Source organism: Ascaphus truei, chromosome 8, assembly GCF_040206685.1.
Source record: "Ascaphus truei isolate aAscTru1 chromosome 8, aAscTru1.hap1, whole genome shotgun sequence".
Taxonomy (NCBI): Eukaryota; Metazoa; Chordata; class Amphibia; order Anura; family Ascaphidae; genus Ascaphus; species Ascaphus truei.
This window is the reverse complement of record NC_134490.1, coordinates 74,303,425-74,318,213: the sequence shown is the minus strand read 5'-3', so window position 1 is coordinate 74,318,213 and position 14,789 is coordinate 74,303,425. Positions and strand designations below refer to the sequence as shown.

General features: G+C 46.2%; 2 protein-coding genes across 10 annotated transcripts in view; both read left to right on the top strand.

The window, feature by feature from the left end:
* The window catches only part of LOC142501997 (tumor necrosis factor receptor superfamily member 3-like), a 43,991-nt gene extending 39,144 nt beyond the window's left edge, over positions 1-4,847 (top strand). For all 3 annotated transcript variants that reach the window (XM_075612696.1, XM_075612694.1, XM_075612695.1), the window contains one exon: positions 4,624-4,847. In XM_075612696.1, the coding sequence (XP_075468811.1) occupies positions 4,624-4,835 (212 nt within the window). In that variant the 3' untranslated portion in view covers positions 4,836-4,847. The remainder of the gene's footprint in view (positions 1-4,623) is intronic.
* Positions 4,848-4,875: 28 nt separating this feature from the next.
* TAPBPL (TAP binding protein like) overlaps positions 4,876-14,789 on the top strand; it is a 44,252-nt gene continuing 34,338 nt past the window's right edge. For 5 of the 7 annotated variants that reach the window (XR_012803625.1, XR_012803623.1, XR_012803624.1 and 2 more), the window contains exons 1-5: positions 8,509-8,962; positions 9,522-9,767; positions 12,970-13,206; positions 13,771-14,082; positions 14,366-14,665. Coding sequence is in view for 3 of the 7 variants with exons in the window: in XM_075612699.1 (XP_075468814.1) it covers positions 8,914-8,962; positions 9,522-9,767; positions 12,970-13,206; positions 13,771-14,082; positions 14,366-14,665 (1,144 nt within the window). In the remaining 4 variants the exon portion in view is untranslated. Of the gene's footprint in view, positions 4,980-8,508; positions 8,963-9,521; positions 9,768-12,969; positions 13,207-13,770; positions 14,083-14,365; positions 14,666-14,789 lie in introns of those variants that run through there. The other 2 variants (XM_075612700.1, XM_075612698.1) reach the window with 2 other exon arrangements.

The following is a 14,789-nucleotide window of genomic DNA, read 5'->3' as shown; positions in this document are numbered from 1 at the left end:
GTCCATCATCAGACACAAGATTGGGAAACCCCACTAACAATAGAAAAACAGCAGGAATTGTAAACATGAAGAGATGCTGTGAAGAGCAGCTCCAGATTCCACAGCCCTATGCAGGAAAGTTTGTATCTTCTCAAACATCTCAATGAAAGCCATAGCAGCAGTGTCTCAATTAAAGCTCACAGAGATGGAGAAAGCTCATTCTGTAGGGTGCAACCTAAAAAGTGTTAAGCTAGCATTGCAGCCTTGTGTGGAATGCATCAGTAAGTCAACATGACATCGTTCAGCACAAGCATCCATAGAGGAGATCGGGTACATCAACAAGAAGGAAGATATTCCTAAGGCAGCCCTCTTATGAAGTTGCACTCTATCATCGACGAGGATGAACTGATTAGGATTGTCGGTCATCTAAACAATGCCAAGCTCAAAAGGAGTTAATGAAACCCTCTCATCATTCCTGGTCATCATCACAGTGCTACTCTGCTAGTAGCTATTACCATGAACACGTCAAACATCCGGGTTGACACGTACCAGAGGGTGTGATCAGGACAGAAGGGTCATGTACTTTATAGTCAATGTTGACACTTCTTTATTCTGTGATTTATGTTTTTTTTTTTTTTTTAAATAGTGTTTTAAAGATACAAGATGGAGATAGTCCTGAATTCCAGTCCGATAATGTTCTGCTGCCATCTAGCAGTCATTTGTGGAATAAGCTTAAATCTATAAATCTGTTTTCCACAGCATAAACATATGATCCAGTGCTTTACAGTTTTGTGACTGTTATAGATCAGGGTTCACTAGTCTATGCTTCATTACTATAGTAGTAGCTGCAAGTTGTGCTTACTTATTGTTTTGATCCATCTGCTCATATTGTAGCCCAGGAAAGCAAAATTGTTTTACAACTATGTTCTAACCAATTAATAGATCGGATGTCCATGTTTTTAACTATGTTCCAATCTACAATGTACCAACCACCTATGTTTTTAATAAATACTTTGGAGTTCAGATGATCAGCCTTCATGTATGAAGTTGGAGCAGAGTGTAATAGTACGGTGTCACATGCGATGAGGACAAAATGACCAGAGAACGTTGCGAAGAAAATAAGACGGTGAGCCTCCCTCCATATGACCTCAGCAAGACCAAAGTGATGTTCAACAAATGCGTCACCTCGTCAAAAATCTAACGAAGTGCAATAAAAAGTCGAAAACGTTGTTTACGTTGCCCAGCAAGTATCAATCGATGATAACCTTTCCAATGAACTCATTAGAAGAATGAAGATGGGATGGAGCGCACTTGGAAGGGCCGGTGCTGCCACTAGGTGACTGAGGTCCATGTGAGCAGAGCAGGACGGCACAGGTGGATGGCCGGGGAGGAGCATGCTCCAGCAGTCCGACCCAGAAGTCTTTACCGACTGGCGGTGTCTGCCGCTGCTACAGTGCAGCTCGTTCCCAGCCATCCACCTGTGCAGCCCTGCTCCGCTCACATGGTCCCCCATCTTCTTCTCCTGCTGTCCTGTCTCTGCCCTCTTCTTCCTCTGCCACCTGACATCCTCCTCCTCTGTGCTCTTCTTTTACTCATTGTAATTGTAATTTTGGCGTCTCGCTCCTTCACTCCTGTCTGCCACTTTATTTCTATTATTGTTCTAACACACTGTATATTGTGTGATATACAGAATTATGTGACGTTTGCAATAACGTTGGCGACATATATATTTGGTCTGTGCCTCGGTTATAGGATGGAGCTTTTGCTGTGCTGTACTGTATAATCAATTTATACCAAAAATCCGGCCACAATTAAACACTCTTTTTTTTATTTTTGCAAAGACCTGTAGAGGAGGGTGAGGTGAGAAGAAGAGGAGGAGGGGAGTGAGAGGAAGAGTAGGTAGAGGGGGATGAGAGGAAGAGGAGAAGGAAGGGGGTGAGAGAGGAAGAGAAGAAGAAGGGGTGAGAGGAAGAGGATAAGGAGGGGTTGAGAGGAGAAGGAGGGGGTGAGAGAGGAGCAGGGTGAGAGAAGGAGGAGCTGAGAGGAAGGGGGAAGGACGGTGATTGAGGAGTGGGAGGGGGTGAGAGGAGGCGTGGAGAGATCTAAGCTGGGTATTATTCGAAAGCACAGGAAAAATAATAGTTGGGTTAAAAAGCAACATCAAAGGGTCCACATATGGCGGGCCCCAGCCTTTCAAAATGGTGGTTGGTTTTATTGCAGGAAAGCAAAAATCCCAGCAGAAAATTTGTCCATAGACTTCAATAGAGAACAGTATCCTTTGGCACTCAAAATCAATGTGATAAAAGTAAAAGAGAGATTTAAAGTCTTTTTAATGATGCAGACATAATGCAGAACATGTCAGAGAAATCCATTCTTCAGGTGTAGAACCTGTACGTGTCAACCTGAAGAAGGGATTTCTCTGAAACGTTGAAAGCAACATGAAGAAACTTGCAACCGTACTGGAAGATTACTGCGGTGGCCTCCAACCAGCAATGGATTGACCAGGGGTACTGCTGATATGGTATACGCTGGCGGCGACGCTCCAACGAAGGAAACTGTAACTTACCCGGGTGCTCATGTGTAGAGCAAAGAGTACATTGATAGAAATTACAGGCAGTAACGGGTCTATTGTAAAAAAGAAAGATGATAAAAGTATCTTTTTTTTTTTTCAATAGACACTCGAGTGCCTGTAATTTCTACATATTATATGCACAGACACTCTATACAACACCATGAAGAAGGAAGATACTGCTCACCTGTGGGACATCATTTCTCACCGCCAGATCATTCCATAAATGATTTAAAAATCAAAATCCTCAATGGAATGTTTAAACGCACCCAAGAACGGAAAACATTTCAACTCAGAATGATAAGACTCTTTGACACCAAAAGAAGAGGACTTAATGCAGATATGGGGTTCCTCACACATTATCACAATTGTTTTTAATTATCCTGCCTGCTTCTCTGCCAATGTTCTTATCCACACCCCCCACCCCCCACACAGCATCCCCTTCCCTCGACATGCTGTTACTTGTCACCGTGTTATTACCCTTCCGATTTCTTCAAACATCCCTTTGTCATCCTACCTTATCTACATCTGTTAAACCAGTATCGCTGACCTGAGGAAGAGAGGAGAACTCTCGAAAGCTTGTCCTTTGACATAAATTGTTAGTCCAAAAAAATTAAGGTATCACCTAATACTGAAGAACTCATTTATTATATACACACACATATATATATATATAGATAAGATAGATATAGATACAGATATATAGATACATATGTAATTTTGGCGTCTCGTTTCTTCACTCCTGTCTGCCACTTCAATTCCATTATTGTAACACACTGTATATTGTGCGATATACAGAAGTATGTGATGTTTACAATAACGTTGGCTATATATGTATTTGGTCTGTGCCGCGGGTATAGGATGGAGCTTTCATGTTACTGTATAATCCATTTATACCAAAAATCCATCCACAATTCAACTATCTTTTCTGATATTTGCAAAGACCTGTAGAGAGCCAGCTTTTTCCTTAAAGGCTCTATTTTGCAGTAGTCCCTGTATACAACAGATATAGGATCTTTCTTGGTTTATAGGTCAGATCCTCCATCATATATTCTATTTCTACAATAGGGCTTCTATAGGGGCTGTGTTTCAGAGTATAGGATAGAGCCCCCCTCGTATATTCCAGTTATACAATAGGACTTGTATTGGTCAGTGGCTCAGGTTACAGGACAGAACCTCCATTGTATATTCATGTCATACAATAGGACTTTTATAGGGTCCGTGTTTCAGCAAATAGGAGGGAACCTCCGTCGTATATTTATACAATATGTCTTTAATACAATAGACAAATTCCTCAAAATGCCGGTCTCCTCTAGGACAGAGGAGCTTGTGAGTAGAGCTCTACTCACAAGTTCACAATTCAATTCTTCATTTATTGTAAGAGTCAAGAACAGAGGAGAAACAATGTTTCAGGTCCATATGGACCTTCCATCTGGTGGTCCTCTGTCCTAGACCTGCATTTTGAGCAATTTGTTTGTCTATGTTTTGTTGGCTGCACAAGCCGGATTCTCCTCGCCTGAAACTGTTCCCCCGCACTCTGGAACTGTTTAAAGCTGCAGTTCAGTCTTTTTTTTTTTTTACTTCAATAGTTTCATGTGTGCAATCTCTAATTACCTAAAGAACTGTATAGCTGCCGGTCAATTCGTTCTCCATGTATTGATAGGCGAAATTTGGTGACATAATTAGTGAAGGGATCTGTTTATATTCTGCTTCAGTCCGTCAGTGGAAGCTCATGAATATTCATGAGCACTCCTGCACTGACATGTGCAAGAGGGAGGGCAGTGCTGACAAAGGGGTGTGCCAGGGCTTGTGACAGAACATGAAGGGGCAGTGCCTTAGCAAATGGCTGTTAAAATAGAATACAAGAAAATTGGTCTTTCAAAGTTGTTTTTTTAAAAACAGAAAATGCTAAAAGTATTTTTTCTTACTACAGAACTGATTTATTAAAAAAAAACACACATGCAGGATATTGACTGAACTGCAGCTTTAATACAATAGGACAATAGTTTGTTCCTTAGTGCTGGTCAGTTCAGCGATTATTACACACACATTTTTACCCGTTTTTTTTTTTTCAGGTGCCAACAGCGGGCTGCAGATTAATGGGGACAAAGTATCTGTCTTTGGGAACATTTACATCTACCCCGCACAGCAGTTGATGCCTTCCCAGCTGCCGCCCGCCCAGCAACCTCTTCTCCGCCCCATGCAAGAGGAGGGGAAGGATCTGCGCTTCCCCAGCCAAGAAACGCACCTACCGAAGTGGGAGGGAGCCACGCAATGCGTCCTGTGAAAGCCCACGTGTCACGGCTGTGCACGCCCCCTCCTGCGCACGGCTGTGCACGCCCCCTCCTGCGCACGGCTGTTTTGCAGGAAGCATGTGTGAAATCTCAGGGAAACTCCGACAATAAAGAGTTATATAAAGTTTAGAGTCCGTGTAAGTTACACTGTCACATTAACACAGCAGCAACTGGGCAATGCTCTGCAGCTATGAAGCATGTGAGGTGTTAATGGAGCAAGGCTCTGCAGGTCTCTGGCAGAGTAGGGGTTAATACGTTGTGTCTCTGCATTATTCTCCTTAGAACATCTCTCTTCAGAGCATTATTCCCACCAGAATTTGGCTCTCTGCAGAGCATTACTCCCACAAGAGCATCTCTCTGCAGAGCATTGCTTCCCACCAGAACATGGCACTCTGCAGAGCATTATTCCCCTTAGAATATCTCTGCAGAGCATTACTCGCCAGAATATACCTTTGTGCAGACCAATACTCCCCCCCAGAAAATGAATCTCTGCTGAGCATTAGCACAGAGAACTCACTCTGCAGAGCGTCGCACCCTTACAACATGCCTGCCTGCAGAGCATTCCCCCTTAGAACATGACTGTAGAGCATTACTCCTTCAGAACATCCCTCTGCAGAGCATTAATCCTCATATAACATCCCTCCCTGCAGAGCATTTTGCCTCCCCAAATAGCTCTGCAGAGCAATACTCACCCAGAACATACCTATGCAGAGCATTACAACCCCCTGCAACATCCCTTTCTGCAGAGCATTACTCCCCACAGAACATCCTTTTCTGCATAGCATTACTCCCCACAGAACATCCCTCTGCAGAGCATTACTCCCCACAGAACATCCCTTTCTGCATAGCATTACTCCCCACAGAACATGTCTGCAGAGCATTACTCGCCACAGAACATGTCTGCAGAGCATTACTCGCCACAGAACATGTCTGCAGAGCATTACTCGCCACAGAACATCTCTGCAGAGCATTACTCCCCACACATCATCCCTCTCTGCAGAGTCTACATCTGCGTCGCCCCAAAAGGCAGACAGCCTTTGGCGCAGCTGAAGGGCAGCTAAAGGGTGTGAGACGTTCGCTGATGTTTGGTGATGTTACAGCTTCTCTATTTCAATCTGAAACTCACACGCCCTTTATCCCCTGCACCCAGTTTCCCAACTCTAACTGTCCATGAGATGCCTGTGAAGTGACTGCATAACCTCCTGTTCTTGTCATGTAACATGTATTGTTATAGCTCCGGGCCCAGGACATACGTGAAAACGAGCGGTAACTCAGTGTATCACTTCCTGGTAACACATTTTATAAATAAAATAAATATTACTCCCCCAGAACATCTCTGGCAAGGGAGGAGTTAAGGGTGCGATGCTCAGCAGAGCATTTCTCCCCCCTCTTTGCAGGTCATTAGTCCCCACAGCACATCCCTTTCTGAAGAGAAATACTCCCCACAATACATGCATATTTGCAGAGCATAACCCCCTCAGAACATCCCTCTCTGCAGAGCATTACTTCCCACAGAACATGCCTCTCTGCAGAGCATTACTCCCCACAGAACATGCCTCTCTGCAGAGCATTACTTCCCACAGAACATGCCTCTCTGCAGAGCATTACTTCCCACAGAACATGCCTCTCTGCAGAGCATTACTTCCCACAGAACATGCCTCTCTGCAGAGCATTACTTCCCACATAACATGCCTCTCTGCAGAGCATTACTTCCCACATAACATGCCTCTCTGCAGAGCATTACTTCCCACAGAACATGCCTCTCTGCAGAGCATTACTTCCCACAGAACATGCCTCTCTGCGGAGCATTACTTCCCACAGAACATGCCTCTCTGCAGAGCATTACTTCCCACAGAACATGCCTCTCTGCAGAGCATTACTTCCCACAGAACATGCCTCTCTGCAGAGCATTACTTCCCACAGAACATGCCTCTCTGCAGAGCATTACTTCCCACAGAACATGCCTCTCTGCAGAGCATTACTCCCCACAGAACATGCCTCTCTGCAGAGCATTACTTCCCACAGAACATGCCTCTGCAGAGCATTACTTCCCACAGAACATGCCTCTCTGCAGAGCATTACTTCCCACAGAACATGCCTCTCTGCAGAGCATTACTTCCCACAGAACATGCCTCTCTGCAGAGCATTACTTCCCACAGAACATGCCTCTCTGCAGAGCATTACTTCCCACAGAACATGCCTCTCTGCAGAGCATTACTTCCCACAGAACATGCCTCTCTGCAGAGCATTACTTCCCACATAACATGCCTCTCTGGAGAGCATTACTTCCCACAGAACATGCCTCTCTGCAGAGCATTACTTCCCACAGAACATCCCTCTGCAGAGCATTACTTCCCACAGAACATGCCTCTCTGCAGAGCATTACTTCCCACAGAACATGCCTCTCTGCAGAGCATTACTTCCCACAGAACATGCCTCTGCAGAGCATTACTTCCCACAGAACATGCCTCTCTGCAGAGCATTACTTCCCACAGAAAAGGCCTCTCTGCAGAGCATTACTTCCCACAGAACATGCCTCTCTGCAGAGCATTACTTCCCACAGAACATGCCTCTCTGCAGAGCATTACTTCCCACAGAACATGCCTCTCTGAAGAGCATTACTCCCCACAGAACATGCCTCTCTGCAGAGCATTACTTCCCACAGAACATGCCTCTCTGCAGAGCATTACTTCCCACAGAACATGCCTCTGCAGAGCATTACTTCCCACAGAACATGCCTCTCTGCAGAGCATTACTTCCCACAGAACATGCCTCTCTGTAGAGCATTACTCCCCACAGAACATGCCTCTCTGCAGAGCATTACTTCCCACAGAACATGCCTCTCTGCAGAGCATTACTTCCCACAGAACATGCCTCTCTGCAGAGCATTACTTCCCACAGAACATGCCTCTTTGCGGAGCATTACTTCCCACAGAACATGCCTCTCTGCAGAGCATTACTCCCCACAGAACATGCCTCTCTGCAGAGCATTACTTCCCACAGAACATGCCTCTCTGCAGAGCATTACTTCCCACAGAACATGCCTCTCTGCAGAGCATTACTTCCCACAGAACATGCCTCTCTGCGGAGCATTACTTCCCACAGAACATGCCTCTCTGCAGAGCATTACTCCCCACAGAACATGCCTCTCTGCGGAGCATTACTCCCCACAGAACATCCCTCTCTGCAGAGCATTACTTCCCACAGAACATCCCTCTGCAGAGCATTACTTCCCACAGAACATGCCTCTCTGCAGAGCATTACTTCCCACAGAACATGCCTCTTTGCAGAGCATTACTCCCCACAGAACATCCCTCTCTGCAGAGCATTACTTCCCACAGAACATGCCTCTCTGCAGAGCATTACTTCCCACAGAACATGCCTCTCTGCAGAGCATTACTCCCCACAAAACATGCCTCTCTGCAGAGCATTACTTCCCACAGAACATGCCTCCCTGCAGAGCATTACTTCCCACAGAACACCCCTCTCTGCAGAGCATTACTCCCCACAGAACATGCTTCTCTGCAGAGCATTACTTCCCACAGAACATGCTTCTCTGCAGAGCATTACTCCCCACAGAACATGCCTCTCTGCAGAGCATTACTCCCCACAGAACATGCTTCTCTGCAGAGCATTACTTCCCACAGAACATGCTTCTCTGCAGAGCATTACTCCCCACAGAACATGCCTCTCTGCAGAGCATTACTCCCCACAGACCATGCCTCTGCAGAGCATTGCTCCCCAAAAAAAATCCTCCCTATGTAGAACATGATCCCCCTGAACATGTCTGCAGAGCATTTCACATTGCAAAGCAATACTTCCGACAGAGCATCCCTCTGCAGAGCAGCACTCCCCTCAGGAAAGCAAAGGAGGAGGACAGCGCCCCCTGATGTCTGACACGGGGGTGACGCGTGTCACGGCGGTCACATGACACGTGCGAAAGTGAAAATGAAAGTTCAGATGTGGAAAGCTTGGAATATTTGACTTGCTTCTTTCTCTTTCTCTCGCAGTCTCTCCCTCTGTCTCCCTCTGAGTGTGCACTCGGGAGAGGCTGAGCTATCCAGGGGCAGGATGGGAGACAGAAGCCTGCTGAGGGTCGCCCTGTGCCTGACACTGCACAGTGAGGGGGGCAGAGCCAGGGTGGGGGAGGGGTTTGATGGAAAGCAAGAGATGGGAGCTAGAGAAAGAAAGGAGGGCACAGAAGGGAGAGAGGGGGTGAGGACAGAGGGGGGAAAAGATGGAGATGGGGGGAAAGAGGAGTGACTAGGGCCCATATTCACTAAAGGATGCCAAGCTTTAGCGTATCCTAAACCCATTCATTTGATTGGGAGACAGGGCGGAATAAGCTTCGCACCCCTTAGTGAATATGAGCCTAGGAAAGGCAGAGGGTGAAAGATTAGGGGGGAAAGAGAGGAGAGATGGGTGGGGAACAGAGGACAGACAAGGAGTTACCATGGGAAGGGGGGTGGGGGGGTGAAGAGAGATGTTTCTTTTGGTAAATCTGGTGCTGTTCTTTTACAGCCGGGAAACTTTAGCCAATTACCCCCCTATAGGAGGAGGTGTGAGAGATGGGGGTGAAGGGAGAGACATGGGGAGCGGTGAGAAATGGGGGTGGGATGGAAGAGACATGGGACTGGTGGAGGTGACAGAGGAGTGTAATGGAGCTCCTCTTGTTTCAGCCTCCTGGATGCTTAGTGCAGCCACCTCTGGGGTGCCGCGTGCAGTGGATATTGTGCTGCCCTGTATGCACGTGCTGATGGAGGATGCAGGGGGACGAGGCGGCCTGGGGGGAATGTCATTCTCACGTGAGGAAGTGACACTTCTCATACGGAACGTGACAGTAACTGGAGAAGGGGGAGAGCTGGATCCTATAACAGACTATCAGCCCTCCAAGGACACGAAGACCACCATCTTCCAAGCCACAGGTCAGATGGGAGGCACTGGGGGTGGGGAGAGGCACTGGGGGTTGGGGGAACAAACGCCAAAGTATCGAGGCACCCAAGGCTCCAAAGTCTGCTGTCCTGTATCTGCCCCTTTACCTCACAGACAACTGGTCCTATGTGGGAATGACCCTTAACCCAGTTTACATGTCACTGTCATTAAGTCACTTTGGCCCTCTTACCTTGTACAATACCTATAAAAAATATTAATACAAATATGTAGGATAAAAATGATTTGAATTACTAACCTTAATTACAGAATACCATGCACAGTAAAAGCTGAAACATTTGGCTACATTTATACAAGAAGAGACACTACATAGAATAATTACTAACGTGTCTCTGCAGCTGTGCTGTACAAATGGTGGGTTCCACATCCACACAACGATATGAGACAGCAGATGCGAGAGGCGACAGGTTTTCGAGTGGAGGTGATAAGTGTCTCAGTGTGAGATGTGTACACAGTACATTAGAGAGGTTCCAGACTAGAGATATAGAATTGAATAATAGTTTTTTTAAAGGGTGGATGTATAATTATATAATGGAGTTTACTATTCTATGTGGGTTGACGTGACATTAGTGCACTGAGCATTTAACTGTCTCGCCGTGGGGCCATTCAGTTTTGAGATGATAGGAAGCCTTGGAAAGCCATGTGCTGAGGACATCCCCTGACAAGGAGTGACATTTGGCTGATGATGGTCCTTTTGTAGAGCACCGACTGCACGAGTGGCATCAGAGTACAGACACAGCAGGATTCTTGCTGGCCTTTTGGCTGAAGATCTCCTGAAGACGCACCTCATCACAGAAACCATGTACTATGTCATGCTAGACACTGACCTTGGGATCACCGTACACCTTGGGCTAAATCAGGGGGGGGGGAAGCTTACGCTTATATAGATCCATGTTAAAATGGATAAGAAGCAAAATGTCACACACTGCGGGTGCTCATTTGCATGTCATTACCCAGAATCCCTGGCTGCAATGAAAGCATTGTATGTTGAGGAATTATGGGAAAAGGCACTTTGTTTACTCATCATAACTTACTTTGTGTACCAACTCCAAAGAAGAGACCTTGTACAAAATCCAGCAGGCAGGAGACACAATCCCTCAAGATTAGCATTTTGAGGATAACTGCTGCAGAGAAAGCAGATGGAATACCTAATCTCCCAGCACAACCCTTACATCGCCCGGTAGGGGTGACTACTATGTGAATAGCATAGAGACTGAGCAGGCTAGGAGAGAAGCTTTCTCTTGCCTGATATTCCTATGGAAGTTTTCTTTCTGCAAGAAACCACTCTGTTGCATTATTGACATCCTGATCTGTAGTAAGGAGTGGTTGCGGGACCCTTCATTTTTGCTCATGTGGTCGAGAAGATATGGGGGAGTAGCCGTACTATTTATAGGGCACAATTTTACATGCCACAAAGTTCTAGATATAAACCCAGGGAGATGTCGCCTGTTTTATGTAACTATTGGTGATACACAATATTGAAGGAGTGGCTCAGTGAGTAATGACACTGACTGTCTCAGCGTTTGAAGCAGGGGAGCCTGGTTCAATTCCCAGAGTTGCCTCCTTGTGACCTTGGGCAAGTCGCCTTATCTCCCTGTGCCCCAGGCACCTAAAAAAAAACATAGATTGTAAGATCCACGGGGCAGGGACCTGTGCCTGCAAAATGTCTCTGTGAAGCGCTGCATAAAACTAGCAGCGCTATACAAGAACATGCTGTTATTATTATTGATTGGCATAAAGTAAATAACTTTTATCCATTCAGCCATACCCTCACACAGCCAAAGTCATCCTGTTTGGAGGAGATTTGAATTGTACATCAGTCAGGATTGGGGGAGGTGTATTGACATTATTAAAACATTTGGAATCATGTGTGCTCAAGTAGGTCTGAAAAATGACTATAATTTCCACCCCCCCCCCCCCCCATAGTAGAAGATATACCTTTATTAAATGTTACAGTATTGCAGAACTCATAGACAGAATGTACAGTATATACAAAACTCCACAAACAGTCGTTACTTTAGAACCTGCTTTATTTTCAGATCATGCTATTCCTGGAGCTGCTGTACTGTACATGGAATCTTAAAGAATCTAGAACTTATGTCCCGCCGCGGTGCGGAAAATGTATTTCCAAGGCAGAGCTTGGGACTTCAGAGAGAGGATATGGAACTTGTCAAAGATCCCCCTAAAATTCTTGATCAGATAACTTAATTCTACGTCAAGATCCTAAATCTTTATCTTAACATTTATTTATTTTACAATATCTGTCTGACATTCGTAGCCCATTTCTGACAGAGATATATAATGAGGCTCTGGAGGGGAAATGTCTCTGCTCCTGTCACTATGAATCTATTTTAACACTACTATTTAGGAAAGGAGAAAGTACAACAATTAAAAACTGGCGCCCCCCAGCACTCCCAAATACAGATTACCAGACTGTAGCAAACGTTTCGGTTTCCCGGAACAGCTGCAGGTCAGGTCATTAGCCCTTTGTAATCGTGTGGTGTACCTGGAAGAAACAGCTCACGTTTTTATTTTGCCATGTGTGCCAAATGTGTTTGTGTGTACATAGTGCGGCAAATTTGTTATGTGGTGGCCAGGAATAATCTTTTGATAGTCACCAATACCAATATAGTCTACTAGCCAAATAGTATTCCTACCAATTTTATTGGATAGCTGGGATTGATGTACTGTGAAGCCAAAAGAATATGTCTAGTTCAGGAATGGGCAACTCCAGTCCTCAAGGGCCACCAACAGTTCAGGTTTGCAGGATATCCCTGCTTCAGCACAGGTGGCTCAATCAAGTGACTTAGTCAAAGACTTGAGGACTGGAGGTGCTCACCCCTGCTCTTGTTAATGGATGGTTAGATAAACATTTTTGGTTTAAATCTGGTGCCCATCAGGGCTGCCCACTTAGTTGCTTACTTTAAGTGGGGTGTCACCCTACATTAGATATAACTCAGAACTGTCTGATCATGTTCCTGGTAATCTGCAGTAAGGAGGTCACCCTATAGTACATATAAACCCAGGAATATCTGACCTTGTCCCTAATAATCTGAAATCATGAGGTCACTCTAGATTAGATATAAACCAGGACTGGGTGAGTCTGTCCTGATAATCTGCAATTATGCTCTTCTTTCTCTCTTGCCGCTCACCTTCTCCCCACTATCTCTCCCCCAGTGACCTCGAGTCCTCTCCCATTCGCGGACCGACTGCTGCACGCAGACTGTGAGGGTTTGGACATCTCATGTGAACTCAGTCCCCTATCGCCCTCTGGCCTGCTTTACATCACACACATCCGGCTGCCAGAGTTCAGCATCACCATGGTGACACGCACAGAGCCGACCAATGGGATGGAAGAAGATCCAATAGGGCAGGACCATCTTCTGAGTGACAAGAGCATTATATCAATGACCGGTGAGAGCTGTCAGTCTAACATTTCCGGGGCAACATTTTTGTATGAAATAGACAATATGCCACTGGAACCGCATCATAGGAAACTGTGACATCATTGAAAGTTTGAGAGATGCCACCACCTGGGGCACATTCTCCAGGGACCCTCCCGGCAGTTCCTCAAAGACAGATCACCCAGGGACCTTCAGGGCAGTTCCTCAAGGTCAAATTTAACCAGGCAGGACCACTCCCATTCATCTCCTATTTTGTTAAATAAATCATGACACGGTGTAATATGTCATGTGTTGTTGTTCATCTGAGGTTGTATTTACCTAATTTTAAGACCTGCTAAGGAACAGATGATTGTTATTATGTCCTGATATGTAAAACCATAGAATTCAAAGAGGGTGCACTTTCTTTTTCACATGACTGTAAATGATAAAGATGTGGGAAGCTCAGTATGTCTGAATTGTAAATCCAGAATGATGTGTACCAAACCCAACGGAATGTATCTCTCTTCGATCCCCCCCGATCCCCCCAGTGCAGCCATCGCCTTTATTTCCCTCTCTCCTCTTTCTCTCTCCCCAGTGGATCTTTGTCTCTCGTCCTCTACACCCTCACAGTTGACACCGCTCTCTCTGGATGTCTCTTTAAACTGTGAGCTGTCGGGCGACCCAGAGGGGGTACAAGCGGAGTGGCACCTACAGAAGGAGGGCAAAGGTGAAAGGTTATTCCCTGAGGAGGGGTCACGGGTGACTATGGAGCCCGGGGCTCTCAGCGGGAGGGGAGATGCATCCCTGACCATAAGAGCGGTCCGTGTGCAGGATGAAGGGACATACATCTGCGCAGTGACCTTAGGAGAGCACCGAGTGCATCAGATCCTGCAGCTGCAGGTCAGAGGTGAGCCTGAATCTGGGGTGCGCCGGGAATCAGACGTGATAGTAAGGTAAAAGGTGAGATGGGAATTAGAGGTGAGCCAGGGAACAGGGATGAAAGTGAGGTTAAAAAGGTGATCTTTGGACATAGGTGAGCCACAGGTGAGGCAGAGGTCAGAGATGAGCCTGGGATTCTAGGACAACCAGAGTCACGGAGCAGTTGTTGAGATAACAAAATCAGAAAAAAAGTCAGGTGAGAGGTAATGTCACTCCTCGGTGTCACATGAGGAATGTATTGTTGTCCTCAGAGCCCCCCCGGGTCACTATCATCCAGACGGAGGGTCCGGAGCTGACCCTGACCTGCAGCAGTGACTGCTACTACCCCCTGGATGTGGAGTTCAGCTGGCTGCTGAGAGGGGAGCAGATAACTCACGCTGACCCTGTAACCTCCAGCCACCGCAGGAACAGTGACGGGACCTACAACCTGAGCATCCACCTTAGGGTCCCAACTCCACCCACAGGAGCCCTCCCCGACACCTACACCTGTACAGTGTCACATGCATCATTGCCTGAGCCAATCACAGTCACCACCAGCGTCCCACTTCCAGGTACAGACCGTATACACTCATACGTAGACTGTACACACACACGGATATATGTACACGCACAGAGACACAGACTGTATACACACGGATATATGTAATCACACAGACTGCATACACGGATATATGT